We start from the raw sequence: 15,048 nt of genomic DNA on the forward strand, positions 1-15,048 counted from the left end.
GGATGGCAATTGAGACTGGGTGTGGTGGCACAGGCCTGTAATCCCAGCACTTGGGAGGCTGAAAACAGGAGAATCACTACAAGTCTGATCTACATAGTGAGATCCTATACTAAATACAAAAAACAAAACAAAACAAAAACAGGCAGATACTGAATCTTTTCTATCCATGTGAGGTTCAAGAAGAGCTAATCTGTGGGAGATCTGCAAGGGGCTGAGGAAATCTGTCCTCGCCACAGGGTCTTCCATCTTGAGATGCTGTTTTATTCAATGGAAGAAAACTGTAATAGCAGACACTTAACCTTTATAAATTACTTGTCATATAGATGGCAGGGCCAGTTCTAAGTGCAACATATTTTAACTTACTCCTCACATGATTCTACAGACTGTAGGTATTGTTATCCTCACTTTAGAGATGTGGAAACAAATGCAAAGAGGTATTTTGTATTTTGCTCAATGTCATATGGTGACTGATAGAACAAGAATTCAAACCTTGACAGTCTGGCTCTAGGGCCTATACATGTAACCAATACAGGTGATAATTTTTTCAAAACAAAGACTTGGCAGGCATGGTGGCACACACATATAATCTCAGCACCTGGGAGGATGAGGCAGGAAGATCACTGGGTTTGAGGCCATAGTGAAAGTCTGTCTCAAAAAGGAAAAACAAACAAAACATGAGGACTAGATATCAAGATACAGACCATTAATTGAGACTAAAATATTTACTGTACACTGTGAAGGCTTGGGAATTTTCTGCTCTCATGAATGATGGAATAGAGATTTTTCCACTTTCACATTTTATGCAACTATCTTACAGAAATTAAGTTTTTAAAATTTTTTTTATGTATTTAGTATAGGTAGCAATTAAGTTTTGAAGAAGGGTCTAATAAATTTCAGTGTGCACATTTGATAGAAATACTGTTATAATGGATCTCTATCAGTGCTTTATGTAAACTCTGTGTGAAAGAAGGAGACACACAGAAAGGGTGGAAGAGAGAGATTTAAAATTGGTTAGTGCGCTGCACATGGCACATGCCTATAATCCTAGCAGCAGGGCCAGGCAGGAGGGCCAAAGGGCCAGAAAGGAGAATCGCCATGAATCTGAAGCCAGCCTGGGCTACACAGTAAGTTTTAGACTAGCTTAAACTACATAGCAAGACCTTGTCTTAACAAATTGAGCAACCAAGCCACCAACCAACCAACCAACCAACCAACCAACCAACCAACCATACATACATAGATACGGTAGTGGAGTTCTAGGACAGTGAGCAGGACCAGGTATTTCTCAATGGTTTCTATTAAAATATAAACATATTTCATATGACCCTACTTCTCTGGCTCCATAGTCTAGTTTTGGAGCCAGTCATATGTAGGGTCCAAGAAGAGTGCCCTATACTTACACTTAGCCCCAATAAAACTGACAGTGGATTGTCCCTGCTGTTTTAACTGCTTTTTAACTCATGGTTTACCACTAGACCATAAATTCTGGGAAGATATGGACTCAAGAGTAAGAATAGACCCAGTGAGCACTCAACACCTAACTGGTCAAACACTGTACTCACTGTAGAAACCAAAGCACAACACTGTATTTTGGTTAGGAGAAAAGTATGCTACACAGAGGTATATCTGTATTCCGAAACTGAAACCAAACCAAGTAAGCAATCCCTTTTAACCTTCATTTAGCTACAGTCTTTTTAAACCATGCATTTCTTGCTAAGTGATCTTACTCACTCCCCCATACCATAAGTCAATAATGCCTCAATTTTCATATTGTACCCAGCCCTCCCCTGAGCAAGAGGTCTGCTTTTCCAACTGCTTTTATAAAGACAACAATACACAATGTATTAATTATTGTAACCCTCCCACTAGCCTGCTGTGAAACTTTTATTTTTTTTTTTAAATTTATTTATTTTATTTATTTGTGTGTGTGTGTGTGTGTATGTGTGTGTGTGGCCAGCTCAGCCCACCTGGGGGCGGGGATGGCTGGCATGTGGGCTGGGGGATTGAACCGTGGTCCCTGTGCTTTGCTAAGCTTGTTCTAAGTAGGTGCTTTAGACCACTGAGCCATCTCACCAGCCCGTGAAACTTTTATTATTTTTTTTCTCTTAAAAAAAGAGCGGGGGAGTTCACCCTAACACATAAGCAACTCAAAGTTAACATTTTCAAAAGTTTTCTCTTTACTCCCCCATCCCCATTCCATTTATCTTTTTCCAGAATGAGGGCTTATTTAAGGTGGGTGAAAGGGAAGCTTTGGACAAATCCATGTTTAAACCCTAGGGAGATACTGATGCATTATACAACTCTGGGCTCTTCTGAGTGCAGGTTTCCATAGTAGTAATGATACTTCTTATTCTGTAGGGCTGCCATAATGCCTAAATCAAATAATACGTTAAATTCCTTAGCTCAATGCAGGTATAGAATTTCAGTTTGCAATAAAAAGTGCCTTTTACTATTCTCTGCTCCAGTTAATTCAGTATCCCCATCATTCACCTTCCGGGTCTAGAACACTCAAAGTCATCCTTCACTTCTAAAGCTTTAAATTTTAATTTTCCAATTCCCCCATAATTCACAATTCTGGCAATTCTTTTAAACCATCCAAGCCTGGGTTCCTCCTCTTTACCTTTATGGCCTTCGTTCAGGCCCTCTTTTTTGTCTAAGCCATTGTAACCATTAGCTAATTTTCCTTATTGCAGGTCTGTCTGTCTGTCTTTTTTTCTTTTCTTTTTCTTTCTTTCTTTTTTTTTTTTTTTTTTTGGCAGAACCAGGGATTGAACTCAGGCCCTTGGGCTTGCCAGGCAAGCACTTATTCTACTGAGCTATCTCCCTGGCCCCTGCTTCCCATACATTACAGGAATACAAAAGTGTTCTTTCCTAAAACCACACTGAATCCATAATTTCTCTGCCTAAAACCTTCATCAGTTTCCATAAGTAAAGTTTACATTCCTACACACCAGGAACAGTCGGGGAGACGATTATTATCTCCTCTCTGGCCAGGATCTTTACGTATTATCCATTTAATCATCACAACAATGTCAATGAAATAAACATAAGTATTTTTATTTTAGATTTTTCAGAAATGAAGGTAGTCATTAACTACAGGAAGAGGTCAACATGGTCTAAATCAGTCAGAGATTGCCATTTACAACAAGGTTTGGCTCAAGCCTGCACATATCAGTTCATTAAATTTATAATTTACAGAAAACAGCCTCTAAAAATCAAAGTATAAGATAAAAATTTCACGTAAGTCAAAACCGATCTAAATCTCTTAGAAAAATCAAACACAGCCAGGACTCCTTTTGTCATTGGGAGAAATGTGATTTCTTTGGCCAGCACAAGAAATAGCTGACATGCATCTTATAGCCATGCTATATGAAAAATTTATTTTTAAACACTATAGTCATACTTTATGCAACAGCATCTTACACTGTGAGGGTGAGAAGGAAGCTGAGGCCAGCTGAAGGAACAGTACGTTGTTCTCTCTCATCTCATGCTCAGTGTGGGGAAGAATGTTGCACAGAATTACATGCGCTACTGAAATTTTGTTCTATACGAACAAGAATTCATGGCTAAAAGAGCAGTTAGAATGTACTTGCAGCTGGGGAGATGGCTCAGTAGAGTAAGTGCTTCCCTGGCAAGAGCAAGGGTCTGAGTTCAATCCTGGGTTCTACCAAAAAAAAAAAAAAAAAAAAAAAAAAAAAAAAAAAAAAAGTCCAGAATGTACTTGCAAGTTACCTGCACCCCTGCACAGCCAGCTGGCACAAAGGCCACTTATCTCTGCATTCTTGCTATCCAGTGTTGCATGGTACAAATAAGACAGCTGATTTATAAGGCTGAGACCTCTCCCGTCCAGCCTACTGTTCAGGTCCTTCGACAGTCATCAGAAACTTCAAATTGCTTGAATGTGAGTTAAGGAAATTATTGGGCAGGTCCCTATTTAATCCTGCAAAATAAAATAGCATTTTCAACAAGACTTTAGCCTGTGCTTCCATTACGAGCTAAGTTTGGTCTTGACAGCAGCTTGACTTTGGGGGTGTCCGTCCAGTTCAGAACACTACCTTGCTGCGTAAGGAGCCTGACAGCTCTCACAGGCTCTCCTGAGTCAAATCTGAACTGCAGGTCTATGGGTGGAGGCCACTGCTCCAAGAGCTGCATCATTTTCTGGCCCTGTGTGGTCAGAAACAGGAAACTGAATCTTCAGTATTTTGGTCTTTGATTCCACTCTGACCTTAAAAAGCTTTCTGCAACACTAGGATTTTTAAATGCAGGAAGACTGAGCATATTTAAAATGTCCATTTGAGAAACAGAAGGTTCTGGAAGGGTGAAAGTAGGGTGTGGACACTGTTATCTGCTTTATGTCCCCAGGAAAAGCATCTGTGTTCCTGACTGCCAGAGTCCTTGGGAAGCACAGGCATCAATGCCTTGCTAGGTTCCTGAGCAGAGGTCATAGAAAGTGGTCAAATGGCATCTCAACCAGTCTTGTTACACCTGGCCTGGTGGCAAGCGGATCCTTAGACTCACTATGCAGCATGGCACCATACAATGACATAGATCTGGCTTCCAATCCTGCCCCATAAGCCCCCTTAACCCTTCTCTTCTCAGCTTCCTCCCTACATCAATGCTCTAAGCTGCTTGTTCTGTCTGATTAGATCAAGCAACTCAGGTCAAGAACTCGCCACAGTGCCTACTATACTATAAACACTCAGTGAGAAGTGGTAGTTACCGTTCTCTGTTTTCACCCAATAGTGTCCTCCAAGTAAAAGCCAAAGTCCTTAGAACAGTCCAGAAGACTACACCATCTTCCCTTTTTGTTATCCCTCCAATCTCATTTTCTACTTCCTTCCCTTCACTCTCTCCAAGGGAACCTTAGTGCCATTTCCGGAATGTGCCATAGTGATTCCCTCATCAGGACCTCTGATAAATTAGAGAAATTGAACCTATTTCTCTAATTTATCCCTGGTGTTTTGAACAGTGTCTGGAACGAGCAGATATGCAAAGAGTATGTGCTGAATGGATATACTGGCCTGTATGGTAAACTGCTGCCTTATGAGTAACTGTGGCTCAGTAACTGCACAGGTCAACATCCTGCTCAGGCTCCAAGAACAGGCACTCTGACCCCTAATAGTTAACAAACAATTCCAAGTGTTGCACATGAATGAGCTCCTTTAGGCCTCATTCTTCACAGAAACCCCACAGTGTAGTTAGATGGAGGTACTATTGTTATTCCTAATTTTAGAGGAGAAAGCCAAGCATTAAGACACTATTTAACTTGCTGAACATCACAAAGGTAGTAAGTGACATGAGGTGGACACCAGGAGCCCACTGTCTCCTACTATCTCTGGCCAGGGAAGTGTCTGGTCTGATGATTCCCTGGGATGCTGTGTACTATAACCCTTTCCAGTCCCCTCTGGACACCAACCACAGGGCAGGCAATTCTCCTCAGGGCCCTTTCCCTGTCAGTTGGGGTTTTAGCACACTTCTTAGGCCCTGCTCAAGGTGTGATGGAGGAGGTCAGGGAAAATGTGTCATTCTGACAAGTTCATTCCAGGGCCAAAAGGCATGGTCCAAATATTTTATTTCTTCAAGTCATACTTCACAAAACTAGTGAATCACAGTGACACAGTTCACAGTTGTTTTTTTTTTTTTTTTTTTTTTAAAGCAGTCAGGTCATTTTAAGATTGGAAGTCAGTGGGTCAGATAGGGCATTATTTGGAGCTGAGAGGCTGCTGGTTAGGTGAGATGATTAAGCTCTGCTGGAGGTTCTTTCATCCATTCTAGAGCTTCTCAGCATCCATATCTATCTTTCCAGGATTCATCTCAGATTCCTGCCCCACGGGATCGTTGGCAGCTCAGCCCCATTCTTACCCCTCCTCTCCCTCTGCAGAGTAGATAGGTGACCTTCCTGTCCGCTCTTATACTTTCCTACATCATTACACTTGCTGAACTTCCCTATAGACAGTGCCTCTTTTCCATTTCCATTGTAAACACAAGTGCAGGGACAAGGCCCTTTGCATACGTGTAGACCTAGTGCTCTCAATAAACACTGCCACCCAACTGAGAGGCCATCTTGAGAGCTAAATGGTAGAGCCCTGGAAGTCACCCAAAGCTATATGGTTAGGGCGACAATTTTCAAACCACATGACATTCTCTTTCCGCAAGATAAAAATTCTTTAATTAGTCTCAATGAGGTTAAATGCCTCAGATTCTCATTAAACAAAAGTATTAAAGGAGTGATTACATTTTCCTCAGAGTTCCTCTGGCTTTCAAAAGGTAGTATGTTGACAAACAGACTTAGCGATGGGAAGCCTGCACCATCTAGAATATTTATAAACTTTTTGAACTCCACTGTATACAGAGCTAAAAATGCAAAACATTTTTGTAGGTGATGCTCTCAAGATTTTAAGGGTTTACTTTCAGCATGGTTCATAGGGTGCAGCGAAGGAACTATCAAATAAAGAGGGAAATAACATGGAGCTTCTTAGTAGCGCTGGCAGCCGAGATGTGCTACCTTTAGCTCTCATGTGGATGGGCTTTCGGCAACAAAGGGGCAGGGAGCTGTGCTCAGCACGAGAGGAGCAGCTGCTACAGGACACAGTCCGACTTTTTACCATCCCAAATGGAATCCTGTTTAGCTAACACTGTACTGAGTTTTATAGTTATCAAGAAAACTAATTTTAAAAAACACCCTGCTTATTCTGAAGCAATGTTGACATGAGTCTCAAACAGATGACAACAAACCACATACCACAGCGCATGTAAGTGACTCACAAGTTGTGATGGACCTAAACTTGAAAAACAAAAGAAATCTACAAATGAATTGGAGGTGTAATCACCATTAAGAATCACCACACATGTTCACCAATACTAATTCTGATAATAACCTGCTCATTTTTAGCAATGAAGAAACTAAAGACAGCGAATCTCTCACAATGGCCTGCGAATTGGACACAGCTATGGGTCCCTAGACCAGTGGGATTGGATGGACCACTTAGTTATAAATGCTGGCTCTCCTGCTTACTGGGCCCAAGCTTTGAGCAAATTTTTTAATTGTTTACTCATCTAGGAAATGGGGATATTAACAGCACACATCTCAGAGGGCTGTGGTTAAGATGAATGAGTAACTTTATCAAGTGCTTACAACAGTGAATGGTATCCGGTCAACACTGTTGCGTAATTATCTGACTCCAGAGTCTATGGTTGTTCTTTCACACCAAGCGTTAACATTACCAACATACATATTCTTTTTTTCTTTTTTTTGTGGAACCGGGAATTGAACTCAGGCCCTTGCACTTGCCAGGGAAGCACTTATTCCACTGTGCCATCTCCCTGGCCCCATGTTCATATTATGATACTACTTTGCATACTGGAAGTATTCAGTAAAAGTTAGCCAGGTGTGGTGGTACACAGCTTTTATCCCAGCACTTGGAGGCTGAGGCAGGAGAACTGCCACAAGTTCAAAGGCACAAGGGCTACATAGTGAGTTCAAGGCCAGTCTGGATCACTTGGCAGGACCCCATCTCAATTTTAAAAAGTAAAGTTAAGTAAAATTTTCTACCATGGTTCTTACTGTTTCATTTCACAAGGAAAAAATAGTTGGAATAGGCCACAAAGAACACAAAATTTGGGCCTAAAAAAGAAATAATTTCTGTGGCTTAGCACTGCCTGAAAATGGACATGTGTCTGTGGGAGAGTGTGGGGGGTGTCTGTACCAAAGATGACTTATTGGAGACTTTCATAGACCAGACGAAAGAATGACCTTTGCAGGGGAGGAAAGGTCTCATGAGACAGGGATTCTGTTTTATCCTGGGGAGGACTGCTGGATTCAAGAGCTCACTACTGTCTGAGGAGTGATGCTTGCCTGGCTGAGGCTAGGGGGATTACAAAATCAGAATAACGTAAGGAGGACCGGGGATACAGCTGAGTGGTCAAGTACCTCTGAATTCAATGGCTGGTGCTGATAAAACATACTATTCGTTGGCCAAGCATTTTCATAGAAATATATTAGTTACTATATATTATACTTAAACACTTAACCAAAAAGTAGGAAAGTAGAAAGTCTTAATAGATATGTCTGACTGACTGAAAGAGGTGCTACCAATTCACTGATTTAAGAATATCTCCTAGTAATGGCTCAGTGATGTGATAATTTAAATATACAAGTGAAAAGAGAAAGAAAATAATCCCAGTTTCTAAATGCACTCTGCATATTTGTGTGTAAATAAGAAAATCAGTATAAGCCACATTTCTCTTGATTGCAATTTCTTAATAGAAAAGAATAAGCAGAGCTCTAAATTTTTTGTTCCATGAAAGAACATTTTGCAGGAATAACTAGCATTGAGTTTGCCTTTCCTCTATAGTCACTGCCCCATGTCTGAGTGTTACAATATGAAAGAGGGAAAGGAAATGTTAGAAGCTTCTATAAAAATTACCATGACACAAAGCAAGAAAACACCCCACGAGCACACAGCACGCAGGGCACAGCGCACTGGGCCCATCATCTAGGAGAAGATGGGTGACAAGACCGGCCGGCCTCCTACAGCACAACAGTTCGCTTCCTTCCTCCCTCCCACGCCATCTCTCCTTCGCACACCCCTTCACACCTCCCTGCTTCTCTCATGCTCGTGCCCACTTTCTAGCAGGTGATGAAGGACAGAGGAGAGCCACAGTACTCATTAAACACGCCACGTCCACAGGAAAGCTGTGTTGGGCAGAGCAGGGAGCAAGCTCTGGATGTGGCAAGCACTAAATTTCATTGAATGTCAGTTTGTAAAATGGAAATGATAACAGTGCCTACTTCAGAGGGCTATAAAAATAAGTGACACGAATTTTGCAATATTATTATTACAATGCTGAGCATGCAGTACATTCCAATATGAGCTTTTAAAAATTATTACTCAAAGGCTAATCATTTGTAAAGACAATCTAAATAGTAACTCCTACTAAATACATCAAAAAACACAATTTAGTTCTTTTCTGATGGTTCTGAAGACATATGGATCAGGAATATTCAACAGTTTATGATCTTCAGTATCGGAAACAATTATAAATGAGTCATAAGTTGCTTAAACTTCATGCAAAATAATACTTTAGTTAATAAAATGCTCAAAACAAAATTTATTAAAGCTAACAAATCCATGTCTGTAAATATATAAAGTTGTTGCTTCCCTTGACTTCAGGGGAGACAAGATTCAAGCTCTGCCGCAAACTGGCTAACCAAGTCGCACAAAGCTATGTTAAAAGTTAAGGAACGAGCCAGAACATACACTGATGTGTTCATACGGAAGAAACATCCACTGCTGCTTCTGTCTCTCCTCCTCTGCCGTGCCTCTTGGGCTTCCTTCTCGTGCTCCTCAAGCAGAAGTGCGCTGCCCAGCAGGGAGGACTCAGCTCTGGATGAGCTCTGCCTATCGGTCTATGAGAAGGACCAGACTCCTGGTAGGGTCTCTTTTGTGGGGAGTTTGCCAAGAGATCCTGAGACCTTTCGGAAGGAGGCACACTCTAAATTCTATAAAAGTTTTTTTCTCATCAAATGGCCTTGGTGTAGCTGATAAAATCAAAATAGTGAAACTCTGACACCTTTTTGCTCTACCCCATTTTCTTTCTTTGACAGAAACACAGAGGTAATCAGTCTAGAGCCCACAAAGATGAAAAAAAAAAAAAAAAAAGGATGGAATGTACAACTGTTGCAGCAAACAGCCTAGAAATATAAGTGAAGAGCTACAAATGGCAGTGCTTTTTTACTGGAAACAAGGGACACAGAGGCATCCAAAAGTCAAAGAAAGGTTCTTTCCCTTTTTCTGCAGCCAAACTCCAATATCATCAAAGCAACACAACATTCAAGAGAGCCCAACCTATTTTAAGTAGTTTCAGATGACAGATCATTGGCCCACAGTGAGACACAGACTAACAGATCTGAGAAGAAAAAGTTCACTGTGCTGTGAACCATTTCCAGTCTTGACTGATAAAACCAGAAGAGACATGCCTCTCCATCTCCAAGCGTTTACTGGGTGACATCACACCGTGGGCTAACCAAAGCGCTGTTTGCATTATCTAGTCAGTGTCATACAATAGTAACCGAGTGGCTAAGAGAAAGGCCTCAGGACACCACGAATTAATTCACAGTGCAAATCAGACTTCTCAGGTGAGTATATAGTCTTACCTCCACATTATTTTACTTTGTGTATTTTTTCAGGTATAATTCTAACTGCATGAATGACTTCTGTCTTGTGCTGAACTATGGTTTTATTTTAGAAAGTCAAGCAGTAATGTAAGACATTTTAATATTATAGGGTAAGGCTGAAACTTTGGCCCTAGGTTAGTAAGTTATATTATTACAACGTTAATTCATTAAAGAAGTGCAAATCTAAACAATGATATATCACTTCACACCTACTATGAAGGCTACAATAAAAAGACAAATAGTGATAAGCGCTGACGAAGATGTGGAGCAAGTGGGACCCTCATATACTGCTGGTGGGAATGTAAAATGGCTCAGTCGCTTTGGAAAACAGTCTGGCAGTTCCTAAAAAGGATAAACACAGAGTTACCATCTGACAGGAATTACACACTTAGATAAATGCCACAAGAAATAAAAATAAAGATACAAGTCCATTTGCACACAGATGTTCAAAAAAGCATTATTCAAAACAGCCAAAAGATGGAAACAAGCCAAACAACTATCAGCTGATGCGTAAACAAATAAAATATGGTATATTCTATTATGCCATTAAAAAGGAATGAAGACCCAAAAACATGCTACGTGGATAGAACTTGAAAACATTATGCTAAATGAAATTAGCCACATACAAAAGACTGCATATGGATTTTTTTCATTTGTTTGACTTTTTTTGGAGGCAGGCTCTCCTACGTAGCCTAGGGTGGCTTTGAACTCAGTAATCCTGCCTAAGTCTCCCTAGTGCTGGGATTAAGGTGTGCACCACCATGCCCAGCTATTACATATGCATATTTATATGAAAAGTTCCAAAACTGCAAATTACGAGCTGGAAGTAGATTAGTGGTTACCTTGAGCTAGAGGATCTTGGGAGCAAACAGGTTTAGATACATGGCTTTTTCCAGAAAATGTCCTAAAACTGACTGTGGTGGTGATTACATAGCTCTGTAAATATACAAAAAACCCCCAATGCACTGTACACTTTAAGCAGGTGGACTGTATGCTGTGTGAATTATGTTGCAATAATGCTTTAATTAAAAGAATCTAATCAGACAGAAGGAAACAGGGTGTTCTAACTTGGAGTTCTGGGGTGGTTGTCCTTCCCAACACTTGCAACAGCTGAAGGCTCCAAGATTCCAGACCTGAAGGATATTCTAGTGACCTCACTTACGTTCAAAGTACCCCCACCCCCAGTTAGTGGGCTGGAGGATTAAGCTTTCTTCCCATTGGTAATCCCTACAACGATTAGCAGAGGTGCACGCCACAGAATACATGCTCAAGGATACTTCAGTGAACAGAGTTGAAACATACTATCTGTAGTGCTGAGCACCACTACTGCTATCTGCCCAACAATCTGAAGACATGCCCTGATGTCCCTGAAATTCAATCAGTCCTGCTCATGCCAGCATTCGCTCTCTTACACCACCCACACTGAATGTGCGGGCAGGGGTTTCTTCCAATGTGGATTAGTGCATCAGAGCTCTGGGAGCTGAGGGCAGGGTTCGGTCCTTGGTTCTTAGAATCAGAGAATCCTCACATGGCCTTCTGTGATCCTTGCATTGGCCCCTAATTCCTGTACTATGGCTTGGTGTTTAAGCAGATGACCTCTGGAGATAGCCTGCCTGGGTTTGATTTAGAGTGGTGTGCTTACTCGCTCTTTAACCTTGGGCAGGTTGACAGCTTTATAACTCAGTTTCCTTGTTTATAAAATGAAAGTAATACATGTCACATGGATTTTTTAAGGGTGTATAAAGTACTGGGGTGGTTCAGACAACACAGCTAGTAGCACAAGCTATTACTGTAGTAAGACTTAAATTTTCAGGATCCTCACACAGCTGAGACAGCTTCAGTCATGACAGAGAGGAACATTTGGTATCAGACATACATCAGGCCTCCAGCACAGGTCAAAATAAAATTGTGAATTATACTCTTTACTAAATTCCTTATTGGGAAACTAATATAGTTTGGATCTTAAGTGTCCCCAAAATGTCCACATGGTGAAGGCTCATTTCCCAGAGTAAAAGCTTACTTCCTTTGCTTTAGGAAGTGGGGCCTAAAAGGAAGACTGCACAACTGAGGACATGCCCTTGAAGGAGACTATGGGACCTGGTTCCCTTTTCTTCCTCTCTTTTTAGTCCCTGGCTGCATGGTGAGTGGTTCTGCTTGGCCAGATGCTGCCCCATGATGTACACCCCACCACATGTTCCTTTGCAACATGGTGAAATGATTGGTAAGTCCAAATTAGCTTTCCTCACCACAAGTCACCCCTCAGGTATCTGCTACAGACTGAAGAGCGTGTTTAATGATACGACCTGACCTGCCAATGTCATACACTCATTTTTTTTTTAAAGTCTTTTGATATAGGGCTTCACTATACACTTCAGACTTGTAGTGATCCTTCTGTCTCAGCCTCCTCAACGCTGGGATTACAGGCATGCACCACCACCAGCCCTGGTTTCAGGACTGGCACAGCACAACACATGGTACTGGAGATCTAACTCAGGACCTTGTGCTTGCCAGGCAGGTGCTTATGCCACCCAGCTAGCTCCCCCGGCCCTGTATACTCATTCTTCATGCTGCTGAGCATCCGTGTGCATATACCAAGGCCCCAACAATGAATGTGATCATGTAAAAAAAGGACATTCCTAGAGGAGAGGGTGATAGCTTTGACAGGGGCATCACTAGCACAAATGTGCTTTGGAAAAGAAAAAAAGAACTACCAGTATTCTGACTCAATATGAGCACTTTTCTTATCTATATGACCTTAATTTTCTTCTAGGTTTTCCACCACTGACAGAACCAAGAAATCAGAGGTCGTTTGTCGAAACTAATACTACCACCTGTGGTAGTGGTTACTGAGTGATGTTCCCTAAATTTTATCTACTTTTTGCTTTCGGCAGATAACTTGTTTGCAACAATCTTAGCTTTTATAAAACAAAAATTCTTTTGAAAACACAAAGGGCTTATGCACAACATTTTCCTTTCCATATTTTTCTCATGCTTCTTAAGTCTACATCCAACTACTGTTATAGATGCTGACAAAAGTCACTAATAGCCTTTTCCTCCTGGGTTTCCAACAGTCCAGCTGTCCAGCATTCTTTAGGAGCAGATATGCATGTTTGACTGAATCCTGCCAATGAAATATGGGTGGGCTAATGTGTGCTTCATGGCTTAACCCTAACCCAACCTCACTGTTGGCCACAGACCAACTTGCTTAGAAAGGACTCCAGATGAGGGAGCCACAAGACGGAAGGGGCCTGGGGCACTCAACCACCTTATGGAACAGACACTCTCCTCATTGACATTAAACCTGAGGGGCCAGGGAGATAGCTCAGTGGCATAAGTGCCTGCTTTGCAAGCACAAGGTCCTGAGTTTGATCCCCAGTACCACCAAAAAAAAAAAAAAAGACATTGAACTTTAAAACTCTACAGTAATAAAGCCATTAAAAGTTGGAGTGGCTTATACAGAGGCTCTTATTAGTTGCTTTGATTAGTAAAGCTAGATAAAACATTTATTAATTATTTTTTCAGAGATCTGGCTGGCTTCCAGAACAGCTCTCGCTCTGTTCTAGAATAGTTCTCTCTCTGTTAGATACAGGCAACAAGTACACTAATGTAATGTCAGAAAACACATTTCCTAGACTCTTTTTCCTCTTTTTTCTTTTACTATCACTGAGATCACTGGAGACAATCTTTCTGTCATACTGACAAAAGACACTGTGCTGTATCAGCTAATCCTGCCTGGTTTTCCTTTGGAAAGGATGTCTTTTGTTGTCTGCTATTTATAATCTTAATTCAAATCTCCTTGCAGAGTTGGTGGAAGTGTATTTACTACAGTGCACTTAATTAGGCATTCACCATTGCCAAAGAATTGTTTTATAATCAATTAAACTCTTGGCTAGGTACACTAATTTAAAAGCAGAAGATAAAATTAAAAGATAATCACCTTACATTAATGACATGGATTTGTAATTTTTATGTACATTTTTATTTTTTTCTGCATTTTAGGGCAGAGCCTACAGGGTGTTCAGGGTCTCACTACTAGATTGGACTCATAGTGATCGGCCTGTTTACAGCCTCCTAAGAGCTGGGATTACAGGCATGCGCCCCATGCCCAGTCTCAATTGTCATTTCAGCACACCCTGGGGGTGGGGCCAGCACAGTAGGTCTGGGCCCTGTGCCAGCTTGCAGGTGCTTTAATCTGCTGAGCTATTTGGCAGGTCCCTTATATGCTTTTTGCAATAATCTTTTCGTAGCTCTGGTTTGAAGTAAACTGCAGTTTTGGGGTATGTGTTAAAATTACAAATAGAATGAAACATAATGATTTCTTATGATTACTATTTTTAGTCTTCTTGAATGAATAAGTAAAGTCAGTACATGCAGCTACTTTCAGTTTTAACACCATCAATTATTTTCTAGAAGTTTTATTTTATATTCAATACAGGGTCTATTGGATCTCACTATACAGATTAGACTCGTAGAGATCGGGTTTACAGCCTCCCAAACATTGGAATTACAGGCACAGGCCACCATGCTCAGTCTCAATTGGTCTCTCAGCACACCCCAGGGGCAGGGCCAGCACAGCATACTGGGGATCGAACCTGGTCCCTGTGTCTGCCTAAGCAGGCACTTTAATCCACTGGGCTGTCTGGCCGGCCTCTTCTTTTTTTGTTTTTTATTTTTTTCCCATAATTTGATTGATAAATAGCAATGAGACAGTTGCAAATCGAATAGGTAGGAAAGTTTCAATAATTAACACACTGCATACATTCTTCCTAGTGGTTAATTGCTGTACAAGATGCGGACTTGATATCCTACTTACAAACACCATTAGAACAAATCATTCTATTCATTAAGAGAATGTAACTATATATCTATCC

The 15,048-nt window shown here is 41.1% G+C and overlaps 1 protein-coding gene across 2 annotated transcripts in view; it reads right to left on the reverse strand.

Annotated features, from left to right (window-relative positions):
* Positions 1–15,048, reverse strand: part of Nsmce2 (NSE2/MMS21 homolog, SMC5-SMC6 complex SUMO ligase) — a 274,256-nt gene that overhangs the window by 49,544 nt on the left and 209,664 nt on the right. Inside the window, exon 5 of one of the 2 annotated variants that reach the window (XM_023718751.1) lies at positions 10,314–10,519. The exons of the other annotated variant lie outside the window; for it this stretch is intronic. Coding sequence (XP_023574519.1) covers positions 10,518–10,519 — 2 coding nt within the window. The 3' untranslated portion in view covers positions 10,314–10,517. Of the gene's footprint in view, positions 1–10,313; positions 10,520–15,048 lie in introns of those variants that run through there. 2 annotated transcript variants of the gene reach the window in all.

Source organism: Octodon degus, unplaced genomic scaffold (assembly GCF_000260255.1).
Source record: "Octodon degus isolate 3935 unplaced genomic scaffold, OctDeg1.0 scaffold00062, whole genome shotgun sequence".
Lineage (NCBI taxonomy): Eukaryota > Metazoa > Chordata > Mammalia > Rodentia > Octodontidae > Octodon > Octodon degus.